The following is a 14,237-nucleotide window of genomic DNA, read 5'->3' as shown; positions in this document are numbered from 1 at the left end:
TAAGAGGCGGCTATGGGAATTTAATCACCAAATCCTATTTAAGTTGCCAATCCGCCTGTCAAACTTGGTAACTATTGGTAACTCCCACTCCCATGAGGAAGGCCTGTATTCAGGAGTAGATACTGCTGATACTAGTACTGCTGTATATATTTATGTAATATATAATAACACCAACCAATTTGCTTGCTCGGAAGGGGGGGGGGGATTGTTAGTAATTCGGACTACCAGTCCCATTGCTAGCAATATACTCTGTCTGGTCGACCTCCACATGGCCCTCCTGGAAACCATCGTGCTGATTTCCAGGTGTCTTCATCAGGATGAGTTAACTGACCTGCCTTTTGACTCTCACCTATCATCCCACGCTGGTGCCTCAATGGTTAGCGCAACCAGGGTTACCATTCCATTATCATCCACTAAAAACAGCTAGCAACCTGTATTATGAGGGAGTTAGACAACGAACCACTCCATACCATAACACCCAAACCCTAAATTAATCACTACTGAAATTCGAACCCAGGACCTCATTCACGGAAAGCAACACATTTACCACTGAGCCACGGAGGGCGTCAACTTTAAGAGTTATTACAAGGTACTTACTCTTGTTACATCCTTTGCCATAGAACCCAAGTGGACAATAACACATCTTGCTCGGCGACTCAGTAGCGTTGATATCAATACACTTCCCACGGAGTCCGCAGTCTGTGTCCTCGAGACACTCGTCGGAGAACTGGCACCTGGGCCCGTAGTACATCTTGTTGCACTTGCATCGCCCGAGGATGTGGAAACCGTGGCCGGAACACGTCTCGTGGTACTCCTTCCCTGGGAAAATAAAAAAAAGTCGAAATATGTTTTTTTAATCAAAATGAGTGCGTGACACCCCTAGTTTTCAATCGACTTAAAAAAGCAGGTATTAATTCGACTGTATTTATTTTTTATGCTAATTCCTTCATAACTCCGTCCAGTTCAATGTTTTTTACTACTAGAATGGCAAACAATCTGACGGCCCACCTGATGGATAGTGGTAACCGTCGCCTATAGACATGAGCAGTACCATGGACATAACAGAGTATACTGTTTCACCCATGATACTCCCCATGCGTTGCCATTCCTGAGGACTCAAGTGTTATTCCTCTACACCCTGTAATTTCACTGCCATATCCCACCCTCCAACTGAAACAGCCATACAAACACAATTTCTTCACAAGAGAAACACGAATGTATGTCTGTTTGTCTGTATGTTTGTGCACGGTAATCTCAGAAACGGCTCAACCGATTTGAATGCAATTTTCACTAATGCGTTGCGGTTTGCTCCAATTAACATTTAGTGTTTGTTTTGTTTCAATCGGTTCATAAATAAAAATACTTATATTAATATAAAGAATGCCCACCCGTGCGAAGCCGGGGCGGGTTGCTAGTGATAAATAATAATTCACAGCACTCATATGCAAATACCAATAGTGATTAATTCAGACTATCATTTCTTACATGACACGTAGGAACTAATGATATATAGATACGTCTATCAAATAGTCATGCATATGCATACCTGTAGTCATGCATATGCATAGATTCATTCATATGCATGCATCTACAACGCAGTCTTAGCCATTCAAACTAACGAATGATTGTATATAAAATTGTTATATTACGTGGTTAAAGTTACTTTTTAGCCAACTTCAAAAAGGTTTTCAATTCAGTTGTATTTTTTGGAGGAGTCAAGGTTCTCTCCCCATCTGGTCGCCAGATGTAAAGGAAAGGTAAGGGAGGAATCAGGTGGTTTACCATGAAATGAAATTCCGAATTTTCGGGCTCAATTTCGTGTTTTTGTTCGTACCGGTCGATATGACCCAGTAAATGGAGCTTAACATTTCGTTCATCATAAATCCTATCCTAATAGTTCAGGGGAACGATATTTTAACATTTATAATAATTTTAAACGGCACGTATTATGTAATTTGAACATCAAATTTCTGTTTCGTTCGTCCCCGAAATTTTTTTTTATACAACTTAGAATGGTAATCAAGCTGACGGCCCACCTGATGGAAATAACAGAGTATACTGTTTCGCCCATGATACCACCCATGCGTTGCCATTCCTGAGGAGTCAGATGTTGTTCCTCTGCACCCAGTACATTCACGCTATATCCCACTCTTCAAATCGAAACACAGCCATGCAAACACAACTGCTTCACGGTAGATTTCGGAAAATATTTCATGGTAGGCCCTCAGATCATGCAGTTCTTGAGCATTATCCTGTAGGAAAACAGCGAAAAGCGTATTTTGGCAGCGATGTTCGAGATTTTGATTTATTTTTTTATTTTGGTGATACTCACTGGGCAGTATGTCGATATCGGCGCACGACCAGAACCGGTAGTTGGCGCCCCATTCGCCGGCCTCGCGTTGCAGTTGCAGCGTGCAGTTCTCGCACGTGAAGTCGTTTGGTAGACGGACTTCGTACTTTTGAGCTCTGTAATATGATTGCAAAAAAAAAACATGAATATAAAGTCACGGATTGATGAAATTCCATGGAATGAAGGAGTTACCAGCATAGAGATATTCAGAAGAGAGTGGGGGGGGGAGTATGGGTCGTGCTCATAACCCCCTTCCATTTATTAATTATTTACGTACATATGTAATAAAAGCTACTTACGTGACATCATCTCGTACAAATTCAGTTCCGCCTGCCCGAGGAGTTAGATCTAACACTGGTCTTTCTAATTCATCCAATATCCTCAAACTGAAGCCACCCTGTAATAAATTTAATATATGTATAAACAGATATACAATTCGATAGGAATTCGTTATCGTGGGGTTTACAATTATTTAGAAGAAAAATTTAATAAAAAAAAATAACTCACTCGATGTGCGTACGCTAAATGCCAATGTACTGTAAAGTTTGAGCCTGCTAAAAACGATGTCTTTAGTGTTCCTGTAACAAAAATAAATAACAAGATTTAACATCAGAATAAACATTTTATACACAGCGCCATCTATTATTGAATAGATATACCATAAATACATTGCAAGTTACAGGATCCTATAGTTACGTAAATAAATTATAGATGTCACAACTTTCGGATGCTACTTTTGTGGTCGTGAGAATGAAATTTCGGCATTTCTTTTCTATTTATTGCCTTAACAAAACATTGCATAATTTAAACGGGCACAATTCTCATGCATAATTACCCATGTCCCTCTTTAGAAACCACATTGTTAGATAACTCTATATAAAACGTCAAATCTGTTAAATCATCTTGAATTCAGAAACGCCACAATTTCGTAAAAAGTAGGTAACGTACATATTTTAATTCGAAATTAGGTCCTGCAATATCTTTATTGTATTACAATTTTTTATTTTATTTGTAAGTGGATGAAATGTAGTTGGCTTCATAACTAATTTATTTACACTTCCATTAAGTTCTATTGAAACAGATCACCTTTAGATAACTACATAATCATTTTTGTACTTTTTCTATGTACCTTTTCGATTTTGATGATTGATTTTAAAAATCAAAACTTTTTACTCTAATGTTAATCTCATACTAATTTTATAGTTATTTCTTTTTTTTTTTTTTTGTTAATAAAATACTTGATTAACCTATTGGACATATATGAATATATATTTTATATTTGAACGTACTATTTGTACCACATGGGTCCATAAATCCTAACAAAAGCAATGCTCACACCTTATTTTGGTAATTTAATCAATGTTTAATTTTAAAACTAAAGTAAGAACTTAAGTAAACAAAATAACATTTAAACAATAAGTATATAATAAAAAATTATAGAACTCGAGGGATGTAATTCCGCGACCGTGGCAGGACTCGAACCTGCAATCTTCGGATCCGAAGTCCGACGCCTTATCCATTAGGCCACACGGTCTTGTGACGTAGTGGCGGGAGAACAAACCACTACTTTCAGGGTGTGCGCGCGCAAGGGGAAAATGTTTTTGTATACATATATTAGCTGACCCCGTAAACGTTGTTATACCACTTATTGCGAAATATAAAAATCGCGATTAAAATACATGGGTTGATCGTAAAACGATGAAAATATAAAGTTATATGTATTCTTCAATGCTAAATTATAATAAAATAAAATAAAAAAATTTACAAAAAAATTAAAAAAAAAATTTTGGGGTGGGTCACCCTTATCATTGAGGGGTATAAAAAATAGATGTTGGCCGATTCTCAGACCTACCCAATATGCACACAAAATTTCATAAAAATCGGTAAAGCAGTTTCGGAGGAGTTTGGTAACAAACACCATGACACGAGAATTTTGTATATAAGATGTATAATATATTCAGAAGTTCCTAAACTTATATAATGCAATATTTAACATTACAAATACTTTTTGCATAAAGTATATAAAACTACAAATGAAATAATAGTAACGGAATGGTAAAAAGGGATTGCTAGCAATGGGATCAAACAGCCCGATTGCTAACAATTATACCCTATCAGGTCGAATTCCACGCGCCTTTCCCTAGAACCCGTTTTGGTTAATTCTTGTTGAATTCATCACGATGAGCTAACTGACCTACTTTCGTCGTCACCTATCATCCCTCACTGGTGCCCCGCCAGCGTATACCGATAGCGCAGACGGGCTTACTAATTCATTATCACATATACCTGTAGATATTTACCAGAGGGAGACTTTGTACAAAAGTCGATTGCTTGGGTACCTCTGTCCCATTCGTGTTTCAACCGTGAAGCAGTTGTGTTTGCATGGTTTGAAGGGTAGGATATGGCGTGACTTTACTGGGTACAGGGGAATAACACCTGAGTCCTCAGGAATGGCAACGCATGGGGGGTATCATAGGCGAAACAGTATATGTTATGTCCATGGTATTGCTCATGTCTATAGGCGACGGTTACCACTTTCCATCAGGTGAGCCGTCAGCTTGTTTGCCATTCTAAGTTGTATAAAAAAATTTACTTATATTATACGGTGGTGGGTAGAACAAATGTGCTAGTGATTTTGTATCTGGCCAGTCGGAATTATAGTAGAAGGTTTACCCTAAAGACAATATTTTTTTTTGATGGGTTAAAATGGTATGGTAACCCCGCCTGCGCTAACGGTATACGCTGGCGGAGCACCAGTGAAGGGTGATAGATGAGAATGAAAACAGGCCAGTTAGCCCATCATGATGAATTCATTAGAAATTAACCATGATAGTTTTCAGGGAGAACTGCGAGGAGGTCGACCTGGTTGGGTATATTGCTAGCAATGGGATTCTCAGTCTCCATTACTAACAATCCTTTTCCCCCAAAAAAGACAGTATTGGGTTCTTCAAAAAGGCTACATTAAGGTTTTTTCAGGATCGGCAACGCGTATTGACACCCCTAGTGTTACAGACGTATATAGGTTACAGTGGCCGTTCACCATCAGGCGAGCTGTATGCTTGTTTGCCATGTTTGTGGTATAAAAAAAGAAGGAACAAGTTTTGTTTTAGTGCAAACCAAGTTTAGTTTTTATATCAAAATAACTAGTTTTCCCTTAATTGAAGTCGGTTTTATTTTTCTGGAACGCAATCTTATATTCGAAAATGCTCGATTAGTTTCGTGACCATCCGGGACCCTTAGTCATGAGCGGCCGTGTGAGCGTAAACTTGACTGAAACTAGTCGAACATTCTCGAGTAGAATACACGTAAGTCAATCCGTGTATTCTTACATTAAAATACAATGTGTACTTAAAAAACCTTTAACGATCAGAATTGCTAAAATCATATTATGTTAGAATTTGTTACTAGATTTTTTTTTGTAAAATTACGTACTTTTAGGTAAAAATTTGAACTTTCTTTGGTAGAGCGCTTTAAGTGATAAAGCTAATCACTGATTTCACCGTATGGTGAATGAATGAACACTAATTATTTTCTAAGTCTATTCCATTCAGAAGTCGCGAAATTAAAAAACGATTTAATACCAATTAGGACTTTTAAAAGAAATAATACATTCTTTTTTTTCGTTGCTCTCCCTTATGGAGCATCCGTGGGCCCGGATATTATTTTATTTATTCATTTCTTACCAGCAGCCCGTCCCGGCTTCGCACGGGTGGACATTTTTACATTTTAAAAAGTGGCCATTAGGCTGCACACGCGACGGATGCTTAAAAATGGAGTAACTTCTCCCGTTTTCCCAACATTTCCCTTCACTGCTCTGCTCCTATTGATCGTAACGTGATGAAAAGTATACTATAACCTGCCCAGGAGTATGAAGAATAATTGTACCAAGTTTCGTTATAATCCGTCGAATAGTTTTTGTTTCTATAACGAACATACAGACAGACAGACAAAAATTTTACCGATTGCATTTTTGGTATCAATATCGATCACTAATCACCCCCTGATAGTTATTTTGGAAATATATTTCATGTACAGAATTGACCTCTCTACAGATTTATTATAAGTATAGATTGCATTCCATAATATAGGGGGGAAAGGGGTTGTTAGCAATGGAGTTTGACAGCCTCATTGCTAGCAATATGCCTTATCAGGTCGACCTCCACGTGGTTCCCCCTGGAAACCCTCGTGAACAATTCTTGTTGAATTCGTCACGATGGGCTAACTGGCCTGCTTCATCCTCACCCATCATCCCTCACTGGTGCCCCGCCGGTGTATACCGATAGTGCGGGTGGTTACCGTTCCATTATCACTCGTAAAAAAAACTTCATAATATAATTAGCAGATAACATTTCAACGTCAATTATGAGGAAGTAAAAAATCGCAAATTAGGATTAATTTCCAGGTTGTTAAAATAATACGTTTTTTTTTGATGGGTGAAAATGGTATGGCAACCCCGCCTGCGCTAACGGGATACGCTGGCGGAGCACCAGTGATGGGTGATAGATGAGAATGAAAACAGGCCAGTTAGCCCATCATGATGAATTCATCAGGAATTAACCATGATAGTTTGCAGAGGGGACCGCGATGAGGTCGACCTTGTTGGGTATATTGCTAGCAATGGGATTCTCAGTCTCCATTACTAACAATCCCTTTCCCCCCCAAATAATACGTTTTGGCAATGTAGTAGTGATTCTTTTGTTCTCATGCATTCTTTAAATGAATAAGTATACTTTATTTGTATTATACACTATAGGGAAGAAGCAAGACAATTAATAAATGTAACGATACAGTTGTATAAGGACAGTAAGGCGGCCTTATTGATCGGTTCTCTCGCTGTACACTTATTATACTTGTTTTTTCCCCAATATTTTTTTTATACAACTTAGAATGGCAAACAAGCTGACGGCAAAATGGTAACCGTCGCCTATAGACATGAGCAGTACCGTGGATATAACAGAGTACTGTTTCGCCCATGATACCTCCCATTTTTTTTATACCACTAAGGTGGCAATCAAGCATACGGCTCACCTGATGGTAAGTGGTTACCGTAGCCTATGAACGCCTGCAATACCAGAGGTATTACGCGCGCGTTGCCGACCCTGAAGAAACCTCTTTCCCTTCTTTTGAAGAACCCCATGCTGTAGTCTCTTGGGAAAACCTCGGCAGGGAGCTTATTCCATAACCTGTGTGTTCGTGAGAGAAAATATCTCTGAAACTGCGTTGTACGCGACCATTTAGGGTTGCTATTCCTGAGGACTCAGGTGTTATTCCTCTGTACCCTGTAAATTCACGCCATATCCCACCCTTCATACCGAAACACAGCTATGCAAACACAACTGTTTCACGGTTGAAACACGAATGGAGGAGTAATTATAAACAATATAAAATAACATTAATTGGTTGCTTTTCTTACATGCAGTGAGTTCAATTCCCGACTAGATACATAATAATTAGAAAACGTGATGTAACTTTAGTTTTTATTAAAATCCGTTCCAAGCTCATTTTCTATATTTTTCCTTTTTAATTGAATTTTTAGATTTACTCATCCTTCACATATTTAAAATATTCACCCCAAAAGCAAAATGGGACGCAGATGGTAGGATTCGAACCTACGCTCCCAGAGGGAAACTGATTTCGAGTCAGTCGCCTTAACCACTCGGCCACATCTGCTTGTTGTGACATGTCCAAATTACGTAACACTTAACTGGGTCCTATTTAGTAAAGAAATAATAATATTTATATTCAATTATAATAAAATATATTATAGATTTAAAAAGAATTTTAAAATATCTACCCCCCATACACTAAATTAAATCTACAACGGATTTCAAAATTTTATAGCGTCAACTTGCCCCACTTTACTCTACTAGTAATATCCGTATTCGTATTCGCGGATATCCGTAAAAAAAAAAGATCTATATCTCTATCTATATCTTTTTTTTATACAACTTAGAATGGCAAACAAGCTGACGGCCCACCTGATGGAAAGTGGTAACCGTCGCCTATACACATGAGCAGTACCATGGACATAACATGGAGTATACTGTTTCGACCATGATACCCCCCATGCGTTGCCATTCATAAGGACTCAGGTGTTATTCCTCTGTACCCAGTAAATTCACTTTTAGAACATACACTTTTAGAAACACAACCGTGAAAACCGTCTTGAATTGTATGTAGTAATTTTTGACATAACAACATACACACAGACAGACAGATTTTTAAAAATTTATTAATTTTACGTCTGTTGTTCTTATTTAGATCCTTTATATGATTTTTTCTTAAACATCTCCCATGTACAGACATCGTTTATTTACAATTTTTTCATCATCATTTCAGCCATTATCCGTCCACTGCTGGACATAATCCATGGGGGAGATAGACTGCCATAAAAAACCGTCCTGAGCCACCTGCATCCACTGACTCCCTACAACACATTTTAGGCCGTCACTCCATCTAGCGGTGGGTCGTCCTACACTGCGTTTACCCGTACGCGATCGCCACTCAAGAACCTTTATTACAATTTGTTATATATATATATATATATATATATATATATATATATATGTATATATATATGGCCTATCGTGACGAATTCCACTAGAATTAACCACGATGGTTTCCAGGTGGAACCACGTGGAGGTCGACCTGATAGGGTGTATTGGTAGCAATAAGTCAGTTAGAACCCATTACTAACAATCCCTTCCCCCCTAAATTTGTTATATTATTAAAATAATTTGTAACAAATTCATCAGACGTACCTGCCTATCACCTGTTTACAATCTAGACCCGACCTCGTGGCCTAGGTCATTGCCCCCTAGTCTGACTCATCTCGCAATATGCAATCCGCGATGGTGCACCGGTTATGGTAGGTCACGACCGCTATTATGCAACTGAGGTTTGAAGCATTATTATCGTAATTGGAGTAGGTAACAATCTCGAGTGCCACAGTATCGGTGCCTACTTTTAAATTTTTTTTTTTATTTAATTAGCATGCATAAATACATTAAAAAAAAAAGCTGAATTTTTAGTACCACTCAAACCTCTTGGGCTTGTGTGTGATACTTTACATTTGGTTCTCAAATGTCAATGTTTACATTAATATTCTGCTGTTTCAGCAAGCTTGGACAGTAAATAAGCTCTCAGTTTAAACTTTATGTTTTTAACGGTGATATTGTTTCGCAAGTCGGTAGGTAGAGAATTTACTAATCGCGGTATAAGGTAGGCGCTCGTTCGCTCGCCATAGTAATTTTTTGCTCGAGTAGTGACTAGCTTGATCTGATATTTAATAAGAAAAATTCAAAACAATAATTTTATAGAAATCCCGTCTGTCTGTCTGCCTACTAAGGGTGGGTAATGTCTTTGATAGATGAAAATGGCATGGTAACCCCGCCTGCGCTATTGGTATGCATTGACGGGGCACCAGTGAGAGGTGACAGGTGAGGATGAAAAGGCATATCAGTTAGGCCACCGTGACGAATTCAACGATAAATTAGTCACGATAGTTTCCAGGGGGAACCGCGTGGAGGTCGACCTGATAGGGTATATTAATAGCAATGGGGACTAACCTCCCCATTACTAACAATCCCTTCCCCCCTGGTTAATATCTACCAATATCTATACATTGTAGCTATAATATCTAAGATTATATAGATAGAGTGTCTCCATAGAAATGCTTCGAAGAAAACGGGTCAACTTTTTTATACAATTTTGCGTGATAAAAAGTTAAGAGTGACTCCTTCTATATTTATAACTTCTATATTTTGTCTTATAATTTCGCATCTTTTTCAATGCGTAAATACTAAATTCATTTATTAAATAATACGTCAAGATACATTGTATGCGTAGAAGTTTTTTTTTTTTTATTGAACACTGATAAAAAAAAACGAGTTAGCTAATTTGACAATTGGCCGTTTCGAAACTCTATCTATATAATCTAAGCTGTACATATATTGGCCCAATACCGGATATATTGGGGAGAAAGGGATTGTTAGTAATGGAGACTGAGAATCTCATTGCTAGCAATATACCCAACCAGGTCGATCTTCTCGCGGTTCTCCCTGGTAACTATCACGGTTAATTCCTGATGAATTAATGATGGGCTAACTGGCCTGCGTTCATTCTCATCTATCACCCTTCACTGGTGCTCCGCCAGTGTATCCCGTTAGCGCAGGCAGGGTAACCATACCATTTGCGCCCTGTTACATTTTTTTTTTTCTTAAAGTCGGTTTAACTTTTTTTTAAAAAGTTTTCCTAATGGGATATCTAGGTCCAATATCATGCCCCTTAAGCATGAATCTTCTAATATATAAGAATGCTTATATATTTACAAATTAAGTAAATTAAGTACAAAAATGTGTTTAAACAACAAAGAAATATTTATATAATAACCTAGTTAAGGAATATCAATGAGTTCGCGTTTAGCAATAAATAAATAAATATTGCAAATTAGTTCCTTAAACTACTCCAAAGTCCATTATTTATTATGGACCCAATGTTAATGTAAAAATGTATACATAATATCACAGTCACATTGTGTATTTAAATAGCTAAATTATAATAAAAATATTGCCCGACTGGTTCTCTTGAGGCTAACATTAAATGCATAAAAATATGTTGATATATATATATTTTTTTTATTTTTTAAATAACCTATTTTTATGGCCATATTTAATTATATTTAAATCTATTTCAATGACAATTCTATAGGATTTTTATTTGCCTGAGTGCGTATAGATGTTCATTGAAATTCAAGTTTCGAATCAATTCAAAATTCGAATTCAGTTCATTAGAATTCAATTTAAAAATAATAAAATTACCTTTTGGCATTCCACACGGCGGTTTCGTTCTGGAATTGTCCAGAAAGTCCAAGTCGAACCGTCTTGCTGGTGGGTACGTGAGAGCCACATGGCCAGACACACACACAAACACCACACTGCACAGTACACTGATTAATGTCACGTTTATGAGTGCCATTTTGATTTGTGTCACTTTTATATTAACTGCAGTTCATCGTGTCATTTATCATACAGGTTCACTAGTTACGTCAATAAATGTTAATTTATTATTACGTATTTGATTCTCTTTTTAGAAATTCGACGTCGCCATCTTTTGTTTTTTTTTTCTTTCTTCTCCAATTATGATCTCGAGTACCTGTAATCAAAAAGAGACAGGATTATGTATATATAAATTAAAATTTATATAAATAAAACAAACATAATATTATATCTTATATATAAAATTCTCGTGTCGCGGTGTTTGTTACCAAACTCCTCCGAAACGGCTTTACCGATTTTTATGAAATTTTGTGTGCATATTGCGTAGATCTGAGAATCGGCCAACATCTATTTTTTATACCCCTCAATGATAAGGGTGACCCTCCCCAAAAATTTTTTTTTATTTTTTTGATAAAGTTTTCCATTTTTATTTTATTATGATTAAGCATCGAAAAATATATACAAATTCAAATTTTCACGCTTTTACGCTCAAATCCTATTTTTTAATCGCTATTTTTATATTCAGCAATAGGGTTGCAAGATGACAATCGAATATAATAATTGTAGTAGGATAAATTTTCATGTATAGTTCTAGAAATAATGTATATGGTAAAACAACGTTTGCCGAGTCAGCTAGTATACATATATATGGTACTTCGTGTGACAACATTTTATATAGTTTTCTCAGTGCCTGAAATAAATTATTATGTTATTAAATTAACTAACATGACGCTCAGCCGTTAACTGTCCACTGCTGAACACAGTTTTGCCAGTAATTGCCACTTGACACGCTTGGTAAGCGAGTTGACAACCGCAGTTAGGCTTTGGACGGACGCTGCTGCCCATTTGTCGACCATTAAATTCCATTAATCGCTTCTTACTACACCCAAGGGAAAGAAAGAGTGGACCATTCTACGATAGGTTTACACGGCAGTATTCCGGCGGGCGGGAAGGTATTGTTAGTTGAACGCAGTTTAAAATAAAAAATATGTTAGAAAGTATCTTTAAATATGATTAGCGTATTTAATTAAAAAATATACACATCACCATCAAGTTCACGTTTACTCCATAATTTTGTATGGGTGATTACCATAAGTTGTTGTAACTACCCGCTAGAGGGGGCGAGGAGGGTGGGTTTGTTAGTAATGAGGTCTACCAATCCCAATACTAGCAATATACTCTCTGTCAGGTCGACCTCCACGTGGTCCGCCCTGGAAAACATCATGCTTAATTCCAATCGTCACCATACGCTAACTGTCCTGCCTTTTCATTCTTACCTCTCACCCCTCACTAGCGCCCGCCAGTATATACCGTTAGCACGGGAGTTGCTATTCCATTACCAATGAAAAAAAAAACAGTATTCCAGCACGGGGGACACAGTATATTATTCATCATCAACATTTCAGCCATTATCCTTCCACTGCTGGACATAAGCCTCCCCCATAGACTGCCATAAGACCCCATAGACTGAATAAGGAACGGTCTTGAACTACTTGCATACACTGCAATGTATTTCAGGTCGTCACTACATCTAGTGGGGGGTCGCCCTACACTGCGTTTGCCCGTACACGGTCGCCACTCAAGAACCTATCTTCCCCATCGGTTGTCGACTCTAAGAGCTGTGTGACCAGCCCATTGCCACTTCAACTCATTTATCCTTCGGGCTATTATTATTTTTATACAAGTATATATTTTATATTAGTATATTTAAAGAATACAAACGTCGCACGACCGATTTTAGTCGGCTTTCTATGAAAGTTCCTAACGTAATAACGCCCAGTTATCAGCCTTGATTGTTCCGAGACGAGAGGCGAGGAGCGAGCGGCAATTTTCTAATACATGTACGTAACGACAACTTGTTTTCTACAATAATGGCTGTATTATAGTAATTACCTTCGGGTTCGTTCGCTATTATAACTATGTTGAGATTGCGACATGTCGCTGTGTGTGGTGGCCATAAAAGTTGATAGTGTAGGTACTCGCATCTTACATATATCGTCATAGTCGTAGAATACTGACGGATCTGACGAATATTACATATAAAGATCCGTCAGTATTCTACGGCTATGACGATATGATCGAAACGTACATAGAAAAGTAGTAAGTTTTACCAGAGGGAGACTTTGTACAAGTCGTTTGCTTGGGCCACCTCTGTCCCATTCGTGTTTCTACCGTGACGCAGTTGTGTTTGCATGGCTGTGTTTCGGTTTGAAGGGTAGGATATGGCGTGAATTTACTGGGTACAGAGGAATAACACCTGAGTCCTCAGGAATGGCAACGCATGGGAAATATCATGGGTGAAACAGTATACTCTGTTATGTCCATGGTACTGCTCATTCATGTCTATAGGCGACGGTTACCACTTTCAATCAGGTGGGCCGTCAGCTTGTTTGCCATTCTAAGTTGTATATAAAAAAATAAAATTAGTCAGTAACAGTCAGCTCAAGGGGGTCGTGGGGGTGTTAGTAATGGGGACGGTAATCCCCATTACTAGTAAGCCTGTAAGGTAGAGATCTTCATGCGATTCCTCCTGGAAAACGTGGTTAATTGTTGTTAAATTCGTCACAATGGGCTGTCTGATCATCTTTCATCCTCACCTATCATCCCTCACTGGAGCCCCGCCAGTGTATACCGATAGCGCAGGCGGGGTTACGAGTACCATTTCATTATCATTTATTAAAAAAAACAAGCAATAACACGATCATTATTTATAATATATTAATGAAGCTAACAAACAAAAAAACGATTACAACCGAATTAAGAAACGTCCTCCTTTTTTGAAGTCGGTTAAAAATAAAACATCACAATTTCAATGGCAAATAAAACAAAACACGTTCCATAAATAAAACAAACCAAAGTGTGGCCATAATTACCACTAACAGGTGTGCAGT

At 37.7% G+C, this 14,237-nt stretch overlaps 1 protein-coding gene and 2 non-coding genes across 5 annotated transcripts in view; all 3 read right to left on the bottom strand.

The window, feature by feature from the left end:
* The window catches only part of LOC113522394 (uncharacterized), a 97,517-nt gene that overhangs the window by 28,248 nt on the left and 55,032 nt on the right, over window positions 1-14,237 (bottom strand). For all 3 annotated transcript variants that reach the window (XM_052902063.1, XM_052902065.1, XM_052902064.1), the window contains 5 exons: window positions 11,170-11,503; window positions 2,858-2,928; window positions 2,650-2,747; window positions 2,333-2,466; window positions 598-819 (listed from right to left, as the gene is read on the bottom strand). In XM_052902063.1, the coding sequence (XP_052758023.1) occupies window positions 598-819; window positions 2,333-2,466; window positions 2,650-2,747; window positions 2,858-2,928; window positions 11,170-11,326 (682 nt within the window). In that variant the 5' untranslated portion in view covers window positions 11,327-11,503. The remainder of the gene's footprint in view (window positions 1-597; window positions 820-2,332; window positions 2,467-2,649; window positions 2,748-2,857; window positions 2,929-11,169; window positions 11,504-14,237) is intronic.
* On the bottom strand, window positions 3,812-3,884 carry Trnar-ucg (transfer RNA arginine (anticodon UCG)). Its single transcript has one exon. It is a non-coding gene; the product is annotated as a tRNA-Arg (tRNA).
* On the bottom strand, window positions 7,939-8,020 carry Trnas-cga (transfer RNA serine (anticodon CGA)). The gene has a single exon. It is a non-coding gene; the product is annotated as a tRNA-Ser (tRNA).

Source organism: Galleria mellonella, unplaced genomic scaffold (genome assembly GCF_026898425.1).
Source record: "Galleria mellonella isolate WM207_F2 unplaced genomic scaffold, CSIRO_AGI_GalMel_v1 utg87, whole genome shotgun sequence".
Taxonomy (NCBI): Eukaryota; Metazoa; Arthropoda; class Insecta; order Lepidoptera; family Pyralidae; genus Galleria; species Galleria mellonella.
The sequence above is the reverse complement of the archived record's forward strand: the minus strand, read 5'-3'. Positions and strand labels throughout refer to the sequence as shown.